The sequence below is a fragment of the Pholcus phalangioides genome, unplaced genomic scaffold (assembly GCF_987345545.1).
Source record: "Pholcus phalangioides strain wild (caught in Gottingen) unplaced genomic scaffold, Ppha-v1.0 ptg000001l_1, whole genome shotgun sequence".
Classification (NCBI taxonomy): Eukaryota; Metazoa; Arthropoda; class Arachnida; order Araneae; family Pholcidae; genus Pholcus; species Pholcus phalangioides.
The window spans coordinates 2,305,703-2,324,268 of NW_028301594.1; the positions used below are offsets into that span (position 1 = coordinate 2,305,703).

General features: G+C 36.2%; 1 protein-coding gene across 2 annotated transcripts in view; it reads left to right on the forward strand.

The window, feature by feature from the left end:
* LOC149089666 (protein phosphatase 1 regulatory subunit 16A-like) overlaps positions 1-18,566 on the forward strand; it is a 118,147-nt gene that overhangs the window by 78,325 nt on the left and 21,256 nt on the right. For both annotated transcript variants that reach the window (XM_089235056.1, XM_089235140.1), the window contains one exon: positions 677-1,988. In XM_089235056.1, coding sequence (XP_089091182.1) covers positions 1,709-1,988 — 280 coding nt within the window. In that variant the 5' untranslated portion in view covers positions 677-1,708. The remainder of the gene's footprint in view (positions 1-676; positions 1,989-18,566) is intronic.

Genomic DNA, 18,566 nt, shown 5'->3' on the forward strand with positions numbered 1-18,566 from the left:
TATCTAAGTTTCGTTTCAGGAATTCAATTTTTTTTTAATGGTAATAAATTGCTTTGCGATTAATAGTTAATGATAATAATTAATTCATGCTTAATTATTCTACTATTAACAACAATTATTAAGTGTAATTTTTAAAATCTCAATTTGAAAATACGACATGTAAGTTCAAGTTTGCGGCGGGACAAAAAAAGTTGAAAAACGCTGCTTTAGAGTGTCATGTGGGTAATTCGTTTGTATCACTGATGCACTAAATTCAGAAGGCTTTCATTGTATTCGTAATGCCTATTTTGGTATGAAATGTAGAAATTGTCTATTTCTTTCGTGACCACCCTGTATTTCCCCGACTTTGAAATCGCTACGTCGAATTCATCAAAATGATTAATTCAAGTGTTGTTCTTTAATTAGACAATTCTGCGCTGTAGCGGAAATACGGAACTTACTCGCTGGATATACGGCGGCAGCGCGAAGTTTGAAATAAGTTTTTGTTTCCCCGCGGCGTTTCCGAATGAGACTGGAATCAGCTGTTTGTAAGAGTTAGGGCACGTGAGATCATTCGAAATGGTTCGGAGTCCGCTCGAACCGAATGTAATTCATCTTCCGTTTTTAATATAATGTTTCCACATGTTTGTAACGTTTAATGTATCTTATGTGCATGGTGTCTTTTTTTTTTTCTAAGGTGCGTGATGGAGGACGAAAAGATGAAGAGGAAAGCAAAAAGGAAGTCGTCCGGCGCTTGCTCTTGCGCCTCCCGTCGCCGTGGCAACCATGCCAGCTGAGTGATCTCGAGAGAAAGAATCTTTTCCGTCCCGAAATCCTCTCCGTCCTCTTTCCCAACAACATTCCATCCTTTGCTAGTCAATGCGAAAAGACGTCGTCGCGGCCGTCACAAAACTCGTGCCTCCTTCAAGATAAAAGAAATACATATATATCTATATCTCTTTTGTACGTGTGTGTGTGTTGTTGTGTCTTCGAAGTTGCGGTCACGTTTCCAGCAGCAGCTGAATTACGATCGTTCATATAGTATGAATGCATTCCTTTTTGTTCCGTAAGAAGACCATCAAGTGCTCTTTATTGCCGTCCATATTACATTGAGGGGGATAAAAAAAAATTGTGAAGAAATTTTTTTTTCTCTTTCTTTGTAGAAAAGAAGAAATTTTTATACGATCTCAGCAATAAACTTCCATCAACCTCTTGAAAATTTTTCTATGGATCTAGATTAGATCTCTTTGTTATTTGGACTTCGTTGAATTCCTTCGTAATTTGATTTTTGCTCGCGGTGACAGCGGAGAAAAGATAAAAATTTTGGCCTTTCTTCCGTCGGATGTATCTTCAGTGGTTATTTGTTAAAAGTTTATACCGTATGATCCGATGAAACTGTGTTTTCTATACATCGTAACGCATTCCTATTCGAGCTTTTCATTTTAAAATAGTCTGTGATTTTTTTTTTTTTTGAAGGCAGTCTTTATACATCTATGTATCAGTTTGTGATGGTTTTATCTATGAAGATTTCTGTAGATTAACAACGAAATCTTGATATTCTTGAACGTGTGTGTGTGTGTGTCTCATATTTCCGAGACGAACCCGTTGTTTTTTAGCGTTAAGGTGATCCCATGTTGTGACTTAGGATATTTGAGCTTTTCGTTTTATTTTAGTTAGAGTTTGTTCCCCCACCCCTTCGTTGTTGGTCGTCACTTGTATCGACTCCACGATGGCAGAACATTCCGAACTCGTTGCCGAACTGTCCCAAATCGACAAGATGAGCACCCAGGAACGGCTAAAGTTAGCCAAGAGACGCCGCATGCAACAACTGAAGAAGTGGAGTCAACGTGAAAAAGAATACAACAGCAGCAACAAGAAGAAGAAGGACGTAGCATTTGTCGGCGGCACGCTGCCCAAGAAATCACTGGCAGGCAAGACTAACTACAAGGTCCATTTCGTGCCCAGTGTCATGCTACTCGAAGCTGCTTCCAGGAATGACGTTGAAGAGGGTAAGTGAAAAAATTGGTTTTCAAACTCATCTTTGATTTATATTTCATGCAATACCGAATTTAAAAAAAAAAATCTGTTCATTTTGAATGCAACCGGGGCTAGAGCTCACACAACTGCATCAGTGCATCATTGATTTTGACTTTGACAAACATTAGAAAAATCTTACTAACCGGCAGAAAAATCCAATGATGAAAAGCTGGCACTGGCTCAGTAAGAAAGGTGTCTGTTTAATTCATTTAATCTTTTGTCTCCTTAAATAGCGCCTTTATTATTTACTAAAAATTTAATAATGCCTGTGGATACATATATACCATAAAAACTCGCCCGATTTGTGCAACAAATGCATTTACCAGCGATTCCCAAAGGGCCGTGTCGCAAAACCAGGATATCTTTCACCAGGGTGCTACAACTATTTAACCGAACATGCACCTCGTACACGTTCCTCTATGGAATTTCTAACGAATCGGCACTTGCCAGAATGCAAGTTCTGACTTCTGAGTGTATGTGTGGCCCTAACGCATTTATATTGACGAGTTGCGCATGTTTCCGTGTTCGTGCTGCCATCCATCTTCCATTTTCCGAAGTAAATGTGGAAATGCTTGAATTTTTCAAGTTATGTCAGTATCGTATTTCACCACGGTGCTACGAGATATCTGAAGAATAAAGAAATTTCGAAAGTATTAATATAGAGCCGTCATTTCCGAGCAGTACATCACACTCCAGAGTACGAAGTGTTTCTCGATTGGATAAGGCTTTTGCGACATTTTTAATATTTCCGGGTGTGTTGCCCTTAGGGTTGTGTGATAGATGTTGCCGCATCAGGTCAAGCTCTTTCGAGGGCCCCCTCACTCATGGTAATAGAAGAGGAAAAAATATATATATAATTTTTTTGTGGTAAGTAAAACAAGGTGTCGGAGCTTTCAACTATGAAAATACAAAAATTAATATTGGGGGAAACGACGGGAACTTCGCTGTGGATTCACATCTAGGGAAAGGCGAGTGTATTTGATGCCCAGGGCATCAAAGTCACTTTTTTTTCATACAAAATCGTAAATGGAAGTACAAAAATAGGTTTCTGCCCCTAGACTAATTGCATTTCTGTTGATGGTTGTAGGCTAAAGCGACCCAGTGCCTCAAGTCGGGAAGTGGGAGGGTTCTTCCCAGAGGGTGCCGCAACAAAAAGTTTACACGTGTACAAAATAAAAAACAAGAGTGATTCCTTGATATTAAAAAGAAAATTTTCATTTTAATGTAAGGGGCGTGGTAGCTCAGGTCGATAAGATACTTTCCTGAAGTACCAAAGGATGTTTAGAGGTGTTGCGAGTTCGATACCCGGTTCGCCCTTGTCAAAAAATTTCCTGACACAGAAGTACAAAAAAAAACGGCGACATGAACGCAGGAAAAAATGCTACCGCAGAGAGTCCCCCATCGAGGGGGTTAGCGCACCAACCCCTCGATGAGTATCAAAAACAAGCCTGCCGTTCAGAATCGGCAATAAATTGTAGGTACCGGTCTAATTAGCCATCGTGTGCAGAAAATTATCGTGGTAAAATTATCGACAAAAATGATGAATGATAATTTTTAATGTAATGATGATATTCAGTAGGAGGATCATGTGAAGATATACAGAAAACTCGGAAAGTTACTCGGAAAAAAGTTACTCAAAAAACTCGGAATTACTTTAATTTATAGTGACGTGAAACCTTAAGATAGATTGAAAATTGATATTTATCCATTATCACACCAGTGATACTGGATAAATATTGCTTGTGAAATTTTATTCCGAGATTCCTAGAGAGAATATAATTTGTCATTTACTATTAGCTGTGATGTCTTTTTTGTTCTAAATTTAGTCGAATTGCCTTTTTTTCCCCCTTAGAACCCTAATTACTTCCTTCTTTACATTCTTTAATTATTTCATTTCCCTTTTTTTAAATTAATTTCCTTTAAATGAGGAATCTAATGAAGAAAAAAGCCACACATTTAAATATTGAGTCCGCGCTCTGAATTATTCGATATTCTGTAGTGGAAGCTAATTTTCGAGAATGGCTCTTTACGGCTTCAATTCAACGTGTATTACGCGCTAACTTTATTACTTCTCTCGGCAATATCATTAGTTTCAATAGACCCGTTGAAGATTCCGTTGATTAATACGCTGACGGGCGAAAATATTTTTACAGTTTCTAACTAACAGTCCGATTGATGTGGTCACATTACCATCTTAATGCAAATTAATTCAATAACTATGCATTCTATGAGATACCGTCGGTCTAGCTTAATCGGATATCACCGATTCCAGCACACAATATTCGATTATGCGGGGAACAATTCAGTTGCCACAACGATAGTACAGTTTGTATATTGAAACTTTATGAACGATCAATAGTTGAAGCAACGACAGAGCCTGGGTGTCTCGCGGTTTCTCCAATTGAAGCAACGATATAGCTTCTCGAATAAATGACATGATAATTATATGTAATTATCGGGGCTTCGATTTTTGTGAACTAAAGATGGAGTGTCATTGCTGGTAGATTAAAAAAAAAAATATATATATATATATATATATATACTTATATATCTGAATTTCAAGTTTTATTAACCGATCAGGAACTACTTTTTATAATCTTTAGGTCATGAAAATTAGCCCCAGCAATTATAAAGATTTATTATTACAAAATATTTTTTTAAAAAAGAAAATACCGAAGCCTTTTCTACTTTTCATTAAGAAACTTAGCGCTCTCTATTGGCTCAACAGAGAACAAAAATAAAACAATTAAATGTACGTATCGAAAACAACTTGAATATTTGGAAGACAGTATCTACTCTCAAATTTTTATTTTTTTTTAATCTTGACTTGGTAATATATTTTTTCCATAAATTCCAAGTCTTTCATTCAATAAAAACATTACGTGTATAGTGGTTGATGTGTGTTAACAGTTAGTGTGTGAAGGGTAATATTTAATTAAGTGGGGGAAAAGTATTTGAAATTATCATATTAAGCGGGAAACTTGGAAGGCATTTTGGGGGAGGATTTTGTTCGTTTATCCGTTATTCTATTAACCTGGGCCGACTGTAGTACTCGGGGAAAGAAAAACACGCATTTTTAACGAACAAAGTAATCTGGACTCCTCCTCAGGGCCGTCATTTCAACTTTTTCCGGGGGGGGGGGGTGGCAAAGAGCATGTACTAAAGGTACGCATATATATATATACCATTTGTAGTGTATTTTCAAAAGCCGGGGGGGGGGGCAACGGCCCTCCCCGTCCCCCCTAAATGACGGGCCTGCTCCTCCTTGTTATGATAATAATTCGTCCCTTGTGCTCTCTTTCTCTCCCTCCAGGACCGTCAAAAGAGTCCCATCTTAGTTGCGGAATAATGGTGGGTGATTCCGAACTCATCTCCCATAATCCTTTGTGCCGCGAAAACTACCGTAAGCTCTGTCGGCCACATTGAACCAACCACTTCCGTTCAACCCACACGTAACCAGTGATGACTTCCGGAAAGAAGAGGGGGAATACCGGCATAAACTAAACGCCATGTGAACGTGTTGTAGCGAAAATCCCTGTTACGTGTGACTTTCCGGGATATTTTATTGCACATGTAAACGGGGCTTTTAACAGCTTTGGGCAGGGTGAACACTAGCGAGATACTACAAGCGATGCAACTCGATACCAGTCCGTTGCAGGCCGCGTCTCTCATACTGTCGCACCAGTATGGAATGCGCCTAGAGTGAAAATAAATCTGTTTTCTGTTCAAATTGACGTATAATTGTTGAAGAAAAATACGGCGTAGGGAACAGTATGATAAGGGGCCATCCAAGTATTATGTAAGTAGATTTTCAGCCATTTTTGACCCGCCCCCCCCCCGTCAGCAAAATTTCGTCAGCAGCTTAGAATATTTCATATTTTCAAAAAGGGGTGGTTGATGACGTAAGCAACCTTCAAACCCCCCCTCCCCCCCCCCTTGTCATCAAAAGTCAGCAAATCCGAAACCCCCCTCGATGCTGCCGTAATACTTGAATGACCCCCAATATTGATGTCACACTTCGCAAAAATATGACGGATGGCGTTTCCAGGAGCATTAACTCCGACCACTCCCAGTCGAATTCTGCAATTTAAAATTTACATTTTTTTTTTGCATATGTTTCTTACTTTTATGAATGTCCGTATATTTAACAGGATAAAAATATGTCCTGAAAATGACTTTCGTCGCTTCACGAATCGCCGATACTTAGTGTTATAGAATGTTAGATATTTTCCCCCATCAACCTGATGATTTTTTTTTTGTTTCTCCCAGACACGCACATGTATTATTATTAGTGAGTAGCATTGACCATCCTCGGATCGCCAAACTGACCTTGTACACGTTATTATTATGTCCATTCATAAGGTGCCATTGTGTTTCGAATGTAATAAGATTCTTGCATCACCATCACTGTCATTATAATTTCTAGTTGTTGGACGTGTCGAAGGGCAGCTGCTCTTTGATCGCCATGTACCACCGATAGTTATCAGCTTGAAGCAGCCCAGCATGCTGGAAAAAAAATAACATCGACGGAACTGTTTGTTTCCGCTGGTGGTTATTTTCATATGCGAATAACACAATCGGCGAAGAGAACGCTCTTCTACTTTTTTTTCTTTCAATGTTTCAAGGGCCTTTTCCGTGTCATTACGCTTCCTACGCGATTTTTCGTGTTGATAGGTAGATGCAGCGGCTCAGTGAATGGACTTCTATCCCTCCTAATATCTTTAAAAGTTGATGAAAAGTTCACAGCCCGCTGGTCGTGAGTTCGAGCTGCGGTGAGACGTTCCACCCTCAGAATTCCCTTGACGTGCAGGTTGAACTTCGATAAAATACAAAAATAGCCACCGTGTCTAATGAATGAATGAAAATATGATTTGTCTGGGAATTATTCAAACAAGAACCATATCAGAGACATTTTAGAAAACAACCGTCCCCAGCTCTTTTACAACGACATTCAAGGAACCGCGAAATTTTATCGTTGAAATGGAACTTGAAGTTCTTCGGTTCGACGTCACCGCATGCTAACATGAAGAGGTTATTAAAGTTGGCTATGAAGTACTGTAAGTTCCAGAGGGCCTCTCAAATGAAAGTCGTAATTAAAAAATATAACGGAAGCATAGAAATGGAGTTCATGGCTTCTAGGAACGCTTGACGATGTCCCTATTTACGATGAATATACACTGAATGATGATTGATAATCATTTAACGAATGCACTGTTTTTATTGTCATACCTATTCATCTACAAAAAAAAAATCATGAAATTAATTTCTAACAATGTCAGTTTTTTTTTAAATGAAAACAGTAGTGAAATTGGTGAAAAGTGTATTGTTATATCCGAGGTTACTGTACTTTTATTGACGTTTAAACCGAGATTCGTTGTTCATATTCTCAGTCCAAATTAGCCGTTACCTCCTAGATGCAGGTGTATCCTGTATCTCTAGAAGGTAATGCATTGGCTTGCGTATCTTATAGCCGAGATGTCGTATAATGCATTCGAATGTATTCAATTACTAAAAAATATGTTTAAATCGAATGCGTAGCTTTGCATATGTGCAAATTGTTCTTTAAATGTTCATTACTGCAGTCAGTTTGAAGATAAAAATCCAGAATCGCCTTTGCACATAAGGTCATATTCTTTCCATTTTTTACTTCGAATTTGCCGGTAGATAGATGTCCTAATTAACGACAAAAACTCTTTGCTTGTTGCAAAGCACGTGTGTCTGTGATTTCGCTAATTTGTTTGAATTTATTTTTTTTACCTTAAAGTTTGCAAGCCAAATTTTTTTTCTTCTCACTATTGTTTGAATGACAAAGAAGGTAGTAATATATTTGGAAAGTAATATTATTTCAATACATTTATTTAAAATAGATTTTTTTTTAATGATTTTTAATGCTTTTAATACGTGTCATTAACTATGGAAAAATTATCGCTCCGACAAAAATTTACCACTTAAGGGTTAACCTTACGATCATTTTCGGGCAACAGAAAAATTTTATATTTGTAATTTGATTATATTTTAAACACTATTTAAAAAAAGTGTTTTCTTTTCCATGAAGCCCTTAATGGAGTTCGTTTATCTTTTTTTATGGATATAATGCACGTAAATATGGATGTAATACAAAGAAAAAAGATTTCTGTATTTTTGGTGCATTTTTCTGAAATAAATATACACTGTCAAGGGGTTAAAAGGATCTTTTCCTTTGTATGTGAATCCAACTTTCAGGATCTTTTGTAAGAATGGAATGTACTTATAAGTTTAAGTCTATAAATGAGTTTCCGAAAATATTCATTTTCACCTGTTTTTAAAAATAAATTTTTTTATTTCGCACGTCTGCGTGTGATGAATATAATATCCATTTTAAATGGAATTTTTTCCGAGCTAGCCAACTATTTTTGCAAGCCTTTACATCCTTAATGGTTTTAATTTTAAATGAAGCTCTCTTCCCTCCACATCATCGCTATGTAGTCTTTTAGTTTGGCTTCGGAAATTTTAATCCCGTTTCCGTATCGGTTCCAGGGGTTTTTCTGCTTTAAAACTTCCATTCTTCAGGAAACTAACGGTTAGTTTTGTTTTACCATTAACAGGGGTTTTTTTTTATTTCCGTAGTTAAAAGCATCAGAATGTTCGAGACTACGTGTTAGGTTTCCTACTCCTTCTGTTCAACATTCCAAACAGCTTGATTTAAGCCTTTTTTGGTTCTTTTCTCTCTTCAGCGCCCCCGGGGACCATGAGAAGAAGAACTTTCAGCAGCTTGATCTGTAAACACTGGAAACTGAACTAACATTAAAAGAAAGTCTTTAGTTTGTTCTTGTTGGGACTCATTTTTATTTTTACTTTTTTATTATTCTCTTCCCGCTGTTCCTGGTTAGTGTTTCCTGCTTTCATTGTGTGTTTGGAAACTTTTTTCCCTCGCTTGTCTTTCCTGCTGGGAAAGTCCAGAGGAATGCAAGTTTATAGGATCTGTCTTTTTTTCCCCAGCTCATTTAAAGCGGAATTGGAAAAAATCAAACCGTATATCGTTTGCTTTATATGACAAAGATAAATATGAATAGCAACCATATTCAGTAAATTTGGATCATTTGAGACTAGAACTATCGTATATATCATGTATATGTTACCGTAAATGTGATAAACTTGTTAGTATGTACAATCTCCTATCCTCTCGGTGATAAATTTATCCCTTTTACCGGCGATTTATGCATACCACCCGAACGTCATTGGTAAATTTGATAAATACTAAAAAAAGTATCATTTTTAACGGAGTTGCGCATAGTACCCAAGTGTCGTTGGTAAATTTGATTAATGATAAAAAAAAAATTACTACTTTTACCAGTGGTTATACATAATACCCAAATGTGCCGGATAAATTCGATAAATACAGTCGATCCTGCTTAATCGGGTAGCGGATAAACGGATATCTTGCTAATTCGAATAAAATCCTCTGGAACTAAAATTTCTCCCATATGGGACAATTTTAAAGTTTCCCGCTTAGTATAATAATTTCAAAAAATTTCAGAAGCTTTATTAATATTGGTATTGAAAACTCAATTTTTCAGAAGAAAATTAGTAGGATATATATATACTGAAAGCTGTTTTCAATATACAAATTTTTCTAACGGTGTTAAACAACAATTGAATATTTACCCGCTTAATTAGATATTGTAATGTGTGCTGGAACGGTTGATATCCGTATAAGCGATGGCCCTTTGTACTTGAAATTTATCACTTTTATCGGCAATTATGCATAATACCCTTGTGTAATTGGTCAATTTGATGAATATGAAAAAAATTAGAGTCTAGTATGTTTGATATAGATAGTCGGACCTCGATATAACGAACTTCCATTTTATGAATTTCATTACTTAATGGTTACTATAGTTATTTTATGGTTGTAAATTCTTCAAATCGAGAATTTTTTTTAATTTATTTATTTTGAATGGCAGGGGTGGCACTTACGTCACAAGGGGGGGGGGGAAGAAAACAAACCAATAAACATACAAAGAAAAAAAATAAACAAGCATGTAAAATAAAAGAAAAAAAATACATGGTAAATTAAAAAGCATAGCATCGAAGATGGGAAGACATCATGGTTTTTTAAAGCAGCCTTAAACTGATGGATTGTGGGCTTCGTTACAATCTCACCGGGTAATGAGTTCCATATGCGGGCTGCGCGAATGAAAAAGCTATGGTATTTTATGGGAGTTCGTAATATTGGGGGTATGATCGTAAAACTTGTCTAATAAGAGTTATGAGTTATGTGATGGTACGGTGGTAAAATTTATTAAATAGAAGTTCATTTTTTCTGGGTAGTGTCGTGAATTTTTTTTTTTTAAATAGGGGGTTTGTTATATCGAGGTCCGATTTCAGAACCCGGCAAATAGAAGTTAATTCGGAGATGTTCGGAAAAATTCGTTTTATCCAGTTCAGACTCTAGCTCACAAGTACGGTCATCTAAATAATAAATCTTGTCACGGCAAGGAGACCGATTTATCGGTTATTTACCAATATGAAATGACGATTATGCATGATAATTGCATAGGTGACAGATTTGATGCAATTTATCATGTTTATCAATGACAATCGGGTATTACGTGTAATCGCTAGTAAAAGTTATGGATTTTTTCCGGCATTTATCAAATTTACCAATGACGATTGGTACCATGCATAATCGCCGGCAAAAGAGATTAATTTGGTGAAATTTATCAATCATACCAAAATGATCAGTATTACATTATGATGATTATAAATATACCCCCTCCCCAATTAAATATTGCAATGAGGTGGTTTGTGTTTAATTTATTATGCCGTGATTTGACAGCCAGCGCCGGGATCTTGGAAAAATATTTCTCCGGTAGCCGTTGAGAGATAATATTTAATATGATAAAAAAGGACGTTACGTGTCAAGTACTCGTCCATAATTTACTTTTCATTCCCTAGGATATTCCGAGGAAAAATATTTTTGGAAAGCATCTTCAAGATGTCGGTGAGTCTCCCTCTTCGCTTTTAATTTATGGCGATCAACGGTCTTTCATTACCCCCGTAGTGACAGTTTTCGGTTCCTGGAGTTCTTGTTTTTCTACTCTTTTATGTAAATCTCTTCCTTTGCCTGATTTTGATGTGTATGGAGTATGGCAAAAACGTTTCTTATTTTTAATACAACCTTGAAGACAAACAACGTTAGAGTTTCATTTTTCTTCAAGTGCATTCTTTGCCGGAAAAGATTCGTTGTGTACACAGTACATTTCTTTTTTCATCTCATTTCTGTCCATTATACGTAATTTTAACAATAGACGTCTGTTTATTTTATATTGCAGAGATGTTGCTCTAATTTAGCGTTATTTGCTTGCTAGTTTGATTAAGTTTTTGACCGGAATTTTTTTTCATTTGTTCATGTCTATTTTCATTTAAAAGGGAAAGAATGTACACGGCGTCTATAAATTCTCGTAATAGTTAAAAATCAAAAAAATATTTAAGGAATTGGTATATTTTAATGTGGCTTATTCTCAACTTATTCTAAACTTATGAGAAACTTATTCTCATAATTTTGGTAAGGAGAAAAAATTATTTAAAGTTTTTGTGTTGACAGACGAAAGCAAATCACAAGTGAGAGAGATAATGAACCTGAACTTTTCTGTTCCTATCTTTTCTGCGTCCGAAGCGTTCATAAAACTTCGACCAACGATTCGTGGCTTAGGCAGAACAACTTCACCAATAGTAGAACTACTTTTTTTTTCTCTCTCTCTCTCTCTACCAAAATGCGGATGTGAATCCGCAGCTGCATCCGCTCCGTGTGAAAGGGGTCTTAGTTAAGAAAAATTGTTATGGCAGGTTATATGAGTCTGTATAGTGGCGCCAACTGTTATGGAAATTGGGGAAGTGACGTTTCTAAGGGTGCGTGCACAGGCATCCTCTTTTCTCAGTTTCCGAATCTGGTAACCCTACATAAATACGTTAGAACCGCGCGCGCACACACAAAACGGTCTCTCATGAAACAATTCGTCAGAAATTCCACAGAGATGAATGTTTGCGTGGTGCATTTACGGTTAAGTAGTAGCCATCCCGGCAGATGTCAAGATGCGATTATTCAGTTTTTGTCATACACTTCACTATCACTTAACCGTACATGTACCTTGGAATTGGTGTGTGCAGGAAAGTCTGTCTTCGTTCATTACATTAGGGAGTAATGTATAATAACTTCGTTCATTAGGGAAATTACATACCAGTGTGTTTACCAAACACTGCTACCTCTTAATCATTCCTCTAGGGAAATTTCCAGTGCCGTCATTTCAACTTTTTCCAGGGGGGGGGGGGTAAGAACATGTACTCAATGTGTGTGTATACCATCTTTAGTGTATTTTCGAAACCCGGGGGGACAACGCCCCGACCCCCCGAATGACGGGCCTGGGAATTTCTAATGAATTGGTACTTGCAGCAGAAACGCGTTGTGTGTACGCATAGCCCTAACGTATTTATGATGTTAAAATTATTCTTGCTTCGATTTTGCTGGAGCGTCCATCTGTCTTTCACATTTCGAAATGAAAATGTTAAATTCCCGAATGTTCATGTTATTTAAGCATTATGTTGTCTACCTGATCTCTGCAGAGAGACTTTCTCCCACTTGAAAAAGTCTCCCCGCAGTGACTGATGAACACTGGAGAATTTTGCAAACACTGAATTATATCATTGATATCTGCCAGGGAACCAGGAGTTCGCACGTGGAACATTTATAATTTACTTTGAAAAAAACTTCACCACAAACTCATGCAAGTAATTTTTATCCATATGTAACATTTATTTCTCTATAAAACTTTAAAAGTGTTCATTTCTTTTCGTGCCCACCCTGTACGATCTCGCCGACATATCGATCAACATCATTCAAAGTTCACTTCTGTTTTTACACCGAATGCGGATTTTCTTGATGTAAGAACTCTCCAGTTTACGCCGAATATATTGCTCTCTTATTTTTCTTAAGGTTTGTGTTTCTATGTGGAGAGGGTGGAAGTCGGGTTAGTTTGATACTACCCCTTACTGTTGGCTAATAGTGAAATCGTGTTCCCATTTCTCGGTGCCACTTGGATTCTGATTTTCTGAGTGGATTGGAGAGCTTCGAAAAATAAGTGTATATATCTGACCAATATACGAAGTCCTTGCCGAGACAGCTTTTTCGTCAAGCGATACGAAACGAACACTATGTATGCGAGGAAATATACGTTAAAAACATTTTTTTTTTTTATTCCTCCGAAGTATCCGTCCCGAATCTCTAATGCATTTTTTCCGTGCAATATTGAAGAATTCGCTTATGCGTTTCGGTATGTGTATGATTTTGTTCATCCCTCCTCGAGAACGTTAGTGTGTTTAAAAATATAAAAACGGTGAACGGTCTTCTTTTTTTTAAGGGTCGTGCTTTCTGAAAACTTTTTCCTTCGTGGTGGAGCAAAAGAAAACTTTTTTCTTTTTATTAAATTTTTACAAACATATACACAGTACACATACAGTAGTATATTAAAAGGAAATACATTTTTAGATTTTTTTTTTTTTCTGAAAGTTTTCTCAAAAAACGTGAGTAAATTTTCTCGCTGACAGTTCGCCTTATGAAATTTTTTTCAAAATATCAAATTGTGTTTTTCCTAAACACTTTAGAATTCCCTGGTGTTTTTTGGGTTTTTTTCCTTTAAACACTTTATCTACCACAATTGTGAAAAGGGGAATAAGAAGAAAATTATAATAAATATAACAATGGTAAATTATTTGGAGGTCATTTTAGTTCCAATTTAATTAAAAACTATTGAAAAAATAATTTTTCAAACAATTAGTAAATAAATTATCCAGCCCGGTATTTCAAATTACCATCAGTAGATAGAGTTAAAGTAGGGGTTCTTAACCTATGGGTTGCGACCAAAACTTGGGGTCGCAATGGCTTCCGAGATAGGTCGTTCAAATTCACTGTTTGCCATGGATTCTTAAGCTACGGGTCACGACCCATACTCAGGGACTTCAGAGATGCTTTTTTTTATTTTAGTTTTTTGTTCGTTTTCATGCTGTATACCGGTTTGCAACCAACAACTGACTTTTAAAAAAAAATTCTAACGGGTACTTTAGTTTTTATACTTCAGATAGGTGGCAGCAGAAGCCATATATTTGTGATGAAATTTTTTTTCCCCGAAATTTTTGATTTTTGCGTTGAAGAAAAATGCAGCATAAATATTTTCTTCAATTTTAGAATCAATCGTAGAATTTTTATCCCTTTCAGGCACTACATATACTGTTTTATAGCACCGTATTATATATTTTCTAAATTTATTTTTCCGTTTTTATGCAAACTAAGAAATCGTTCCTTTTCTTCCATGAACACCACAGCCCAGCCCAGTTGTAGTATATGAGAGCCCATGATCCCATTTACCTGCTAAATAATCAGGATCATGAAAGTAGATAACAATACATTGATAACACATTTGCATCATGGCTGCCAAAGAAAGCATTTCTGTGAAATTTCACGCATGTATGTTGGAACACTTGCATCACATCGTCGATAAAAAAAATTGAAATAACGAAAATGTTCAATCTTTTTTTTTGTATTCCCACGTCGGGCATGTGGACGAAAACAGTACATTCTCGGTCAAAATTTTTGCATGCCCAGGGTTTGTCGGCCCTGTCGTACGAATCTACTTACAGCCAGGGATTCGTGAGCTATTGGTCATGACCCAAACTTAATTCACGGGGCTTCTGAGATGGGTCGTTCAAATCAACTTAGTCCTGTTATAAATGCACTTATGTCACTCGTTTCATTAATTTTGAAGAAAGAAAAGTCCCATGCGTCGTGGCTGAAAAGGTCAAAAACTTCTGGGTTAAAGGAAGCATAAAATTTCTACTCATTTTAAATAGGGTTGATATATTGTTGAATCTTCTTGTGCGAACGATTTTTTCTTCAAACATTTCATCGTATTGACAAATCGGATTGTAACCAATAACGACAAACTCAGACCGAGGGTTATATTCCCAAGTCCTATAATAAATTAACTTCTAATGAGTTTAATGGAATTCGGTCTTTCCGTGTGTAAAAATTGTTTTCTTTACGTTATTAGTGTTTTTATAGCTATGGCCTCCATTTTTTTCTCTTAGTGTCTCGTCTTTCTCTTCGTTTAATTTCATTAATGCGAGTTTGCAAAAAAAAATTCCTCCTCTTTTCACTGAGAATTTGCTTATTTTATTTATTTTTTTTGTATGTGTGTGTGAGGCGTACAAAGACTAAACTAAGAAAAATAAAAGTTGGGTGAGTTATTAGTTATTTGTTCTGGCGAACGTGTTTCTGAGGACATGGGGAAAAATACTTTTTTGGAAGAGAACAAGAAAAAAAATATATATAACGTTTTACGCTAACGATGCACTAATAGCACCAAGCTTACTAGCGATGACGATGGAAGTTAATGACACCGCCACGAGAAAATTAACGATAAATGGTTGCAACTTCTTCTAATGAAAACTTCTTGTTAACAACTACAATCACTCACTCGTTATATGTTATACCACCTTTTACTTTTTTATTTTATTTGGTTTTTTTTGGGAAAAAATTGTGGAAGGTGGTAGAACCGTGAATGCCTTGAGTGATTTAAAAAAAATATACGCATGCACATCAGGGTTGTACAAAGATTTTTTTGTGCTTTAGAATTATTTTTAATAGGTTCTTCAATAACCTCAGGAATTATTATTTATTTAACCATTTGGGAGGATTTTAAAAACACTGGGTGTCACGTAAAATCTTTGGATTAAAAAAGAATTGATCTTCTGACCGATGTTGTCGTTGTTTCTTCGCATCCGTGCATTTTGAGTAGTTAGTTTCTCTTGATCCAGTACTAGATTTGTTTGTCGCAGCGAGTTGGTGATATTGATGCGTACTTGCTTAGTGCTGTTAAGTAGCTTTTCCCTAGACCATTGATTCCCAGAATGAGGGTCGCAGAAGAATTCGCAAAGTAAGAAAGAAATTTATTCTAATCGTTCCCAACTTAAATAAAAGTATGTCAAACCAATACGTCTTAACTAAGTTTTATAACATAAATGAGAAAAGAACTGGATTTCCCATAAATTCGTAATAATAGTTTAAAAATTCATAGAAATCGAAGAAATTGGTAATATTTGAATGCGGTTTGCAGGGAATTTTTTTTTCTCAAGAAAGAAAATTTTTTTCGGGTAGAGGGTTTAAAAAATTCAGTTTAAATTTCTGTCGATAGTGGGCGCTGCACGAAAGCAAATCACTGCAAATATTTGCAGTGATTTGCATTTTATAGGACTCTGATTTGTATATTTATACAAATCAGAGTCCTATAAAATGCAAGGTATACGATTAAGCATGTCGTTTCTGAATTTTCCTCTTACTGACGCTTACATAAGGATTTCATCGTGATGTTTACATTGGTGGATAAAACACTATTTTTGAAGTTTTATTTCTGCCGTGAATTGCTGGATAAGCTTTATGAACGTTTCAGGCACGGAAGAGATTAAAATAAGGTTGTTCAGCCCCTAGTCATTCCTGCCGGACTTTCGTGCAGTGCCCCCACCCCTCGTCAAAAATGCGAACTTTATTTTTTTCTGTACCAAAAAAAAATCCCCTTTCGTGATAATAACTTTTTTCGCAAACCAATTCTTTTGCATTCCGCATACGAATTCCATCAATTTTTATGAATTTTTAAGTTATTCACGAATTTATGGGACACCCTTTATTAAAAACTCTGCTTACGCTGTACGTGAAATAGCTGCATCGTAAGCTGAATTTTAGCACTAATCATAATCGGGCTGACAGTAATTCTGATTAACTCTTGTCCAACTCGGAATCTTTTTTCCTAATGTACCTCCACTTTTTTTAAGAAACGTTTCTGAATCATTTCATGTAAAATAAAAAATTCAGCTAATAGAAAATGCATTGAAAAAAAAAAGCCAATGTTTTTTCAGAGCGCAGGTCCTTTCACAGCAAGACTTTTGAGTGAACAGTCTGGATATTCTAGGAGCTTATCTTTTTCATTTGCCTATACGTATCAGACACTGAAACTAAATCACAAATGGATGAGGGCTCCTGCAAACTTGACTGGGTTGTGTCAACACAACACCAGCATTAAAAGACTAAAGCTAGTGTTGGTTGATGTACATGGTGTAAAATAAAAAAAGATCTTTCTGTAAATTATAATTTTTCCAATTGTGAAGCGGTTCATTTTAACTTTCTTTCAGTTTTTTTCTTTTTTTTTATAGCATTCCTTGGTGTTTTGGAAAGGTAACCTTTAAATTTCGGGCAGAAGCTAGTACGAATCAAACGATTTTCTTCCATAGAAAGCTATGGGAAATCGCGTTTCGGCTAACGAACGTGATTTCGGAACGAACTATTTTCGTTAGCCGAAGTATCAAGTTTACTAATACTCATCTTTAAGTAAATATGTGACATTAGTATTATCGCTGTGGTCGTTCGCTATGCTGCTGTTTTTAAATTATTCAATGATTTCTGGACATCACTTGAAGCAAACCTGTTCTTTGTTCAAAGGTGGACAAGTCTGCTCTCCTTTTTTTGGTGCCTTTAAAAAATCTCTCATTCATCTCTTTTCCCTCCCATTTTATTTCCTTAATGCACAAAGATACATACCACTTTCGAAGATTTATCGCTTGTACTTCAAATACATATTGTCCTTTTTTTTTTTTGACAAAAACCCGTAAGGTAGTAAAAACCTTAGTGGAGGGGTCAACTGGACAAATTATAGGCATGCTTTCTGTTGATGGCATAAATCAAATGTAAGTGACGCCGACCGACTGTTTTCTCAGTGGTATCTTCTCATCCATAATCTTACATTGCATAATATCTACGCCTGTTTTTGAAGCTCTTTGAATTTGATGGATGAAAGTGTAATTATCCAGAATAAACGAAACAAACTTTTCTCTCGAGTTTCTGAATTTATTATGATTATTTTTTTTATTTCGTCATTTTCAAGTCTTCCTTCACGGGCTGCAGACTCTGTGTTTGGCAGTTTTTGATAAGTCAAGGGTTGTTCGAGGAGAGTGCGAAACATTGCGCATAAATTTCAGAAATTAGTATTATTTTTCAGTTACTGTTAAACGAGAAGATATTATCTTTAATGAATATCTTATCGAGTGTGCGGTTGAAGTGGAGTGAAAAAGTACGTTTTCGCCAGCTTTATTATGCAGGGTGTCCCATAAATTCGTAAATAATTTAAAAATTTATAAAAATTGAAGTAATTGGTATACGTACTTGAATGCGGTTTGTGTGTGTGAAAAAGTTGTTCTCATGAAGGAGGAATTTTTTTCTTATTTTTTTCAACCGAAAAAATTATTTAAACTTTTATCAATAGAGGGCGCTGTACAAAAGCGGATCATGGAATTCAAACTTATGTAAGGGGCCATTCAAGTATTACGTCAGCATGGATGGCGGGAGGGTGTTTCCAATTTGCTGACTTGGGGAGAAGGGGGGTTGGCTTTATGAAAATATGAGCTATTCTTAGTGGCATCTTACTCGGTTCGCCAAAAACTAGAAAAACCTTTTGATAGTTTGTGGGCAC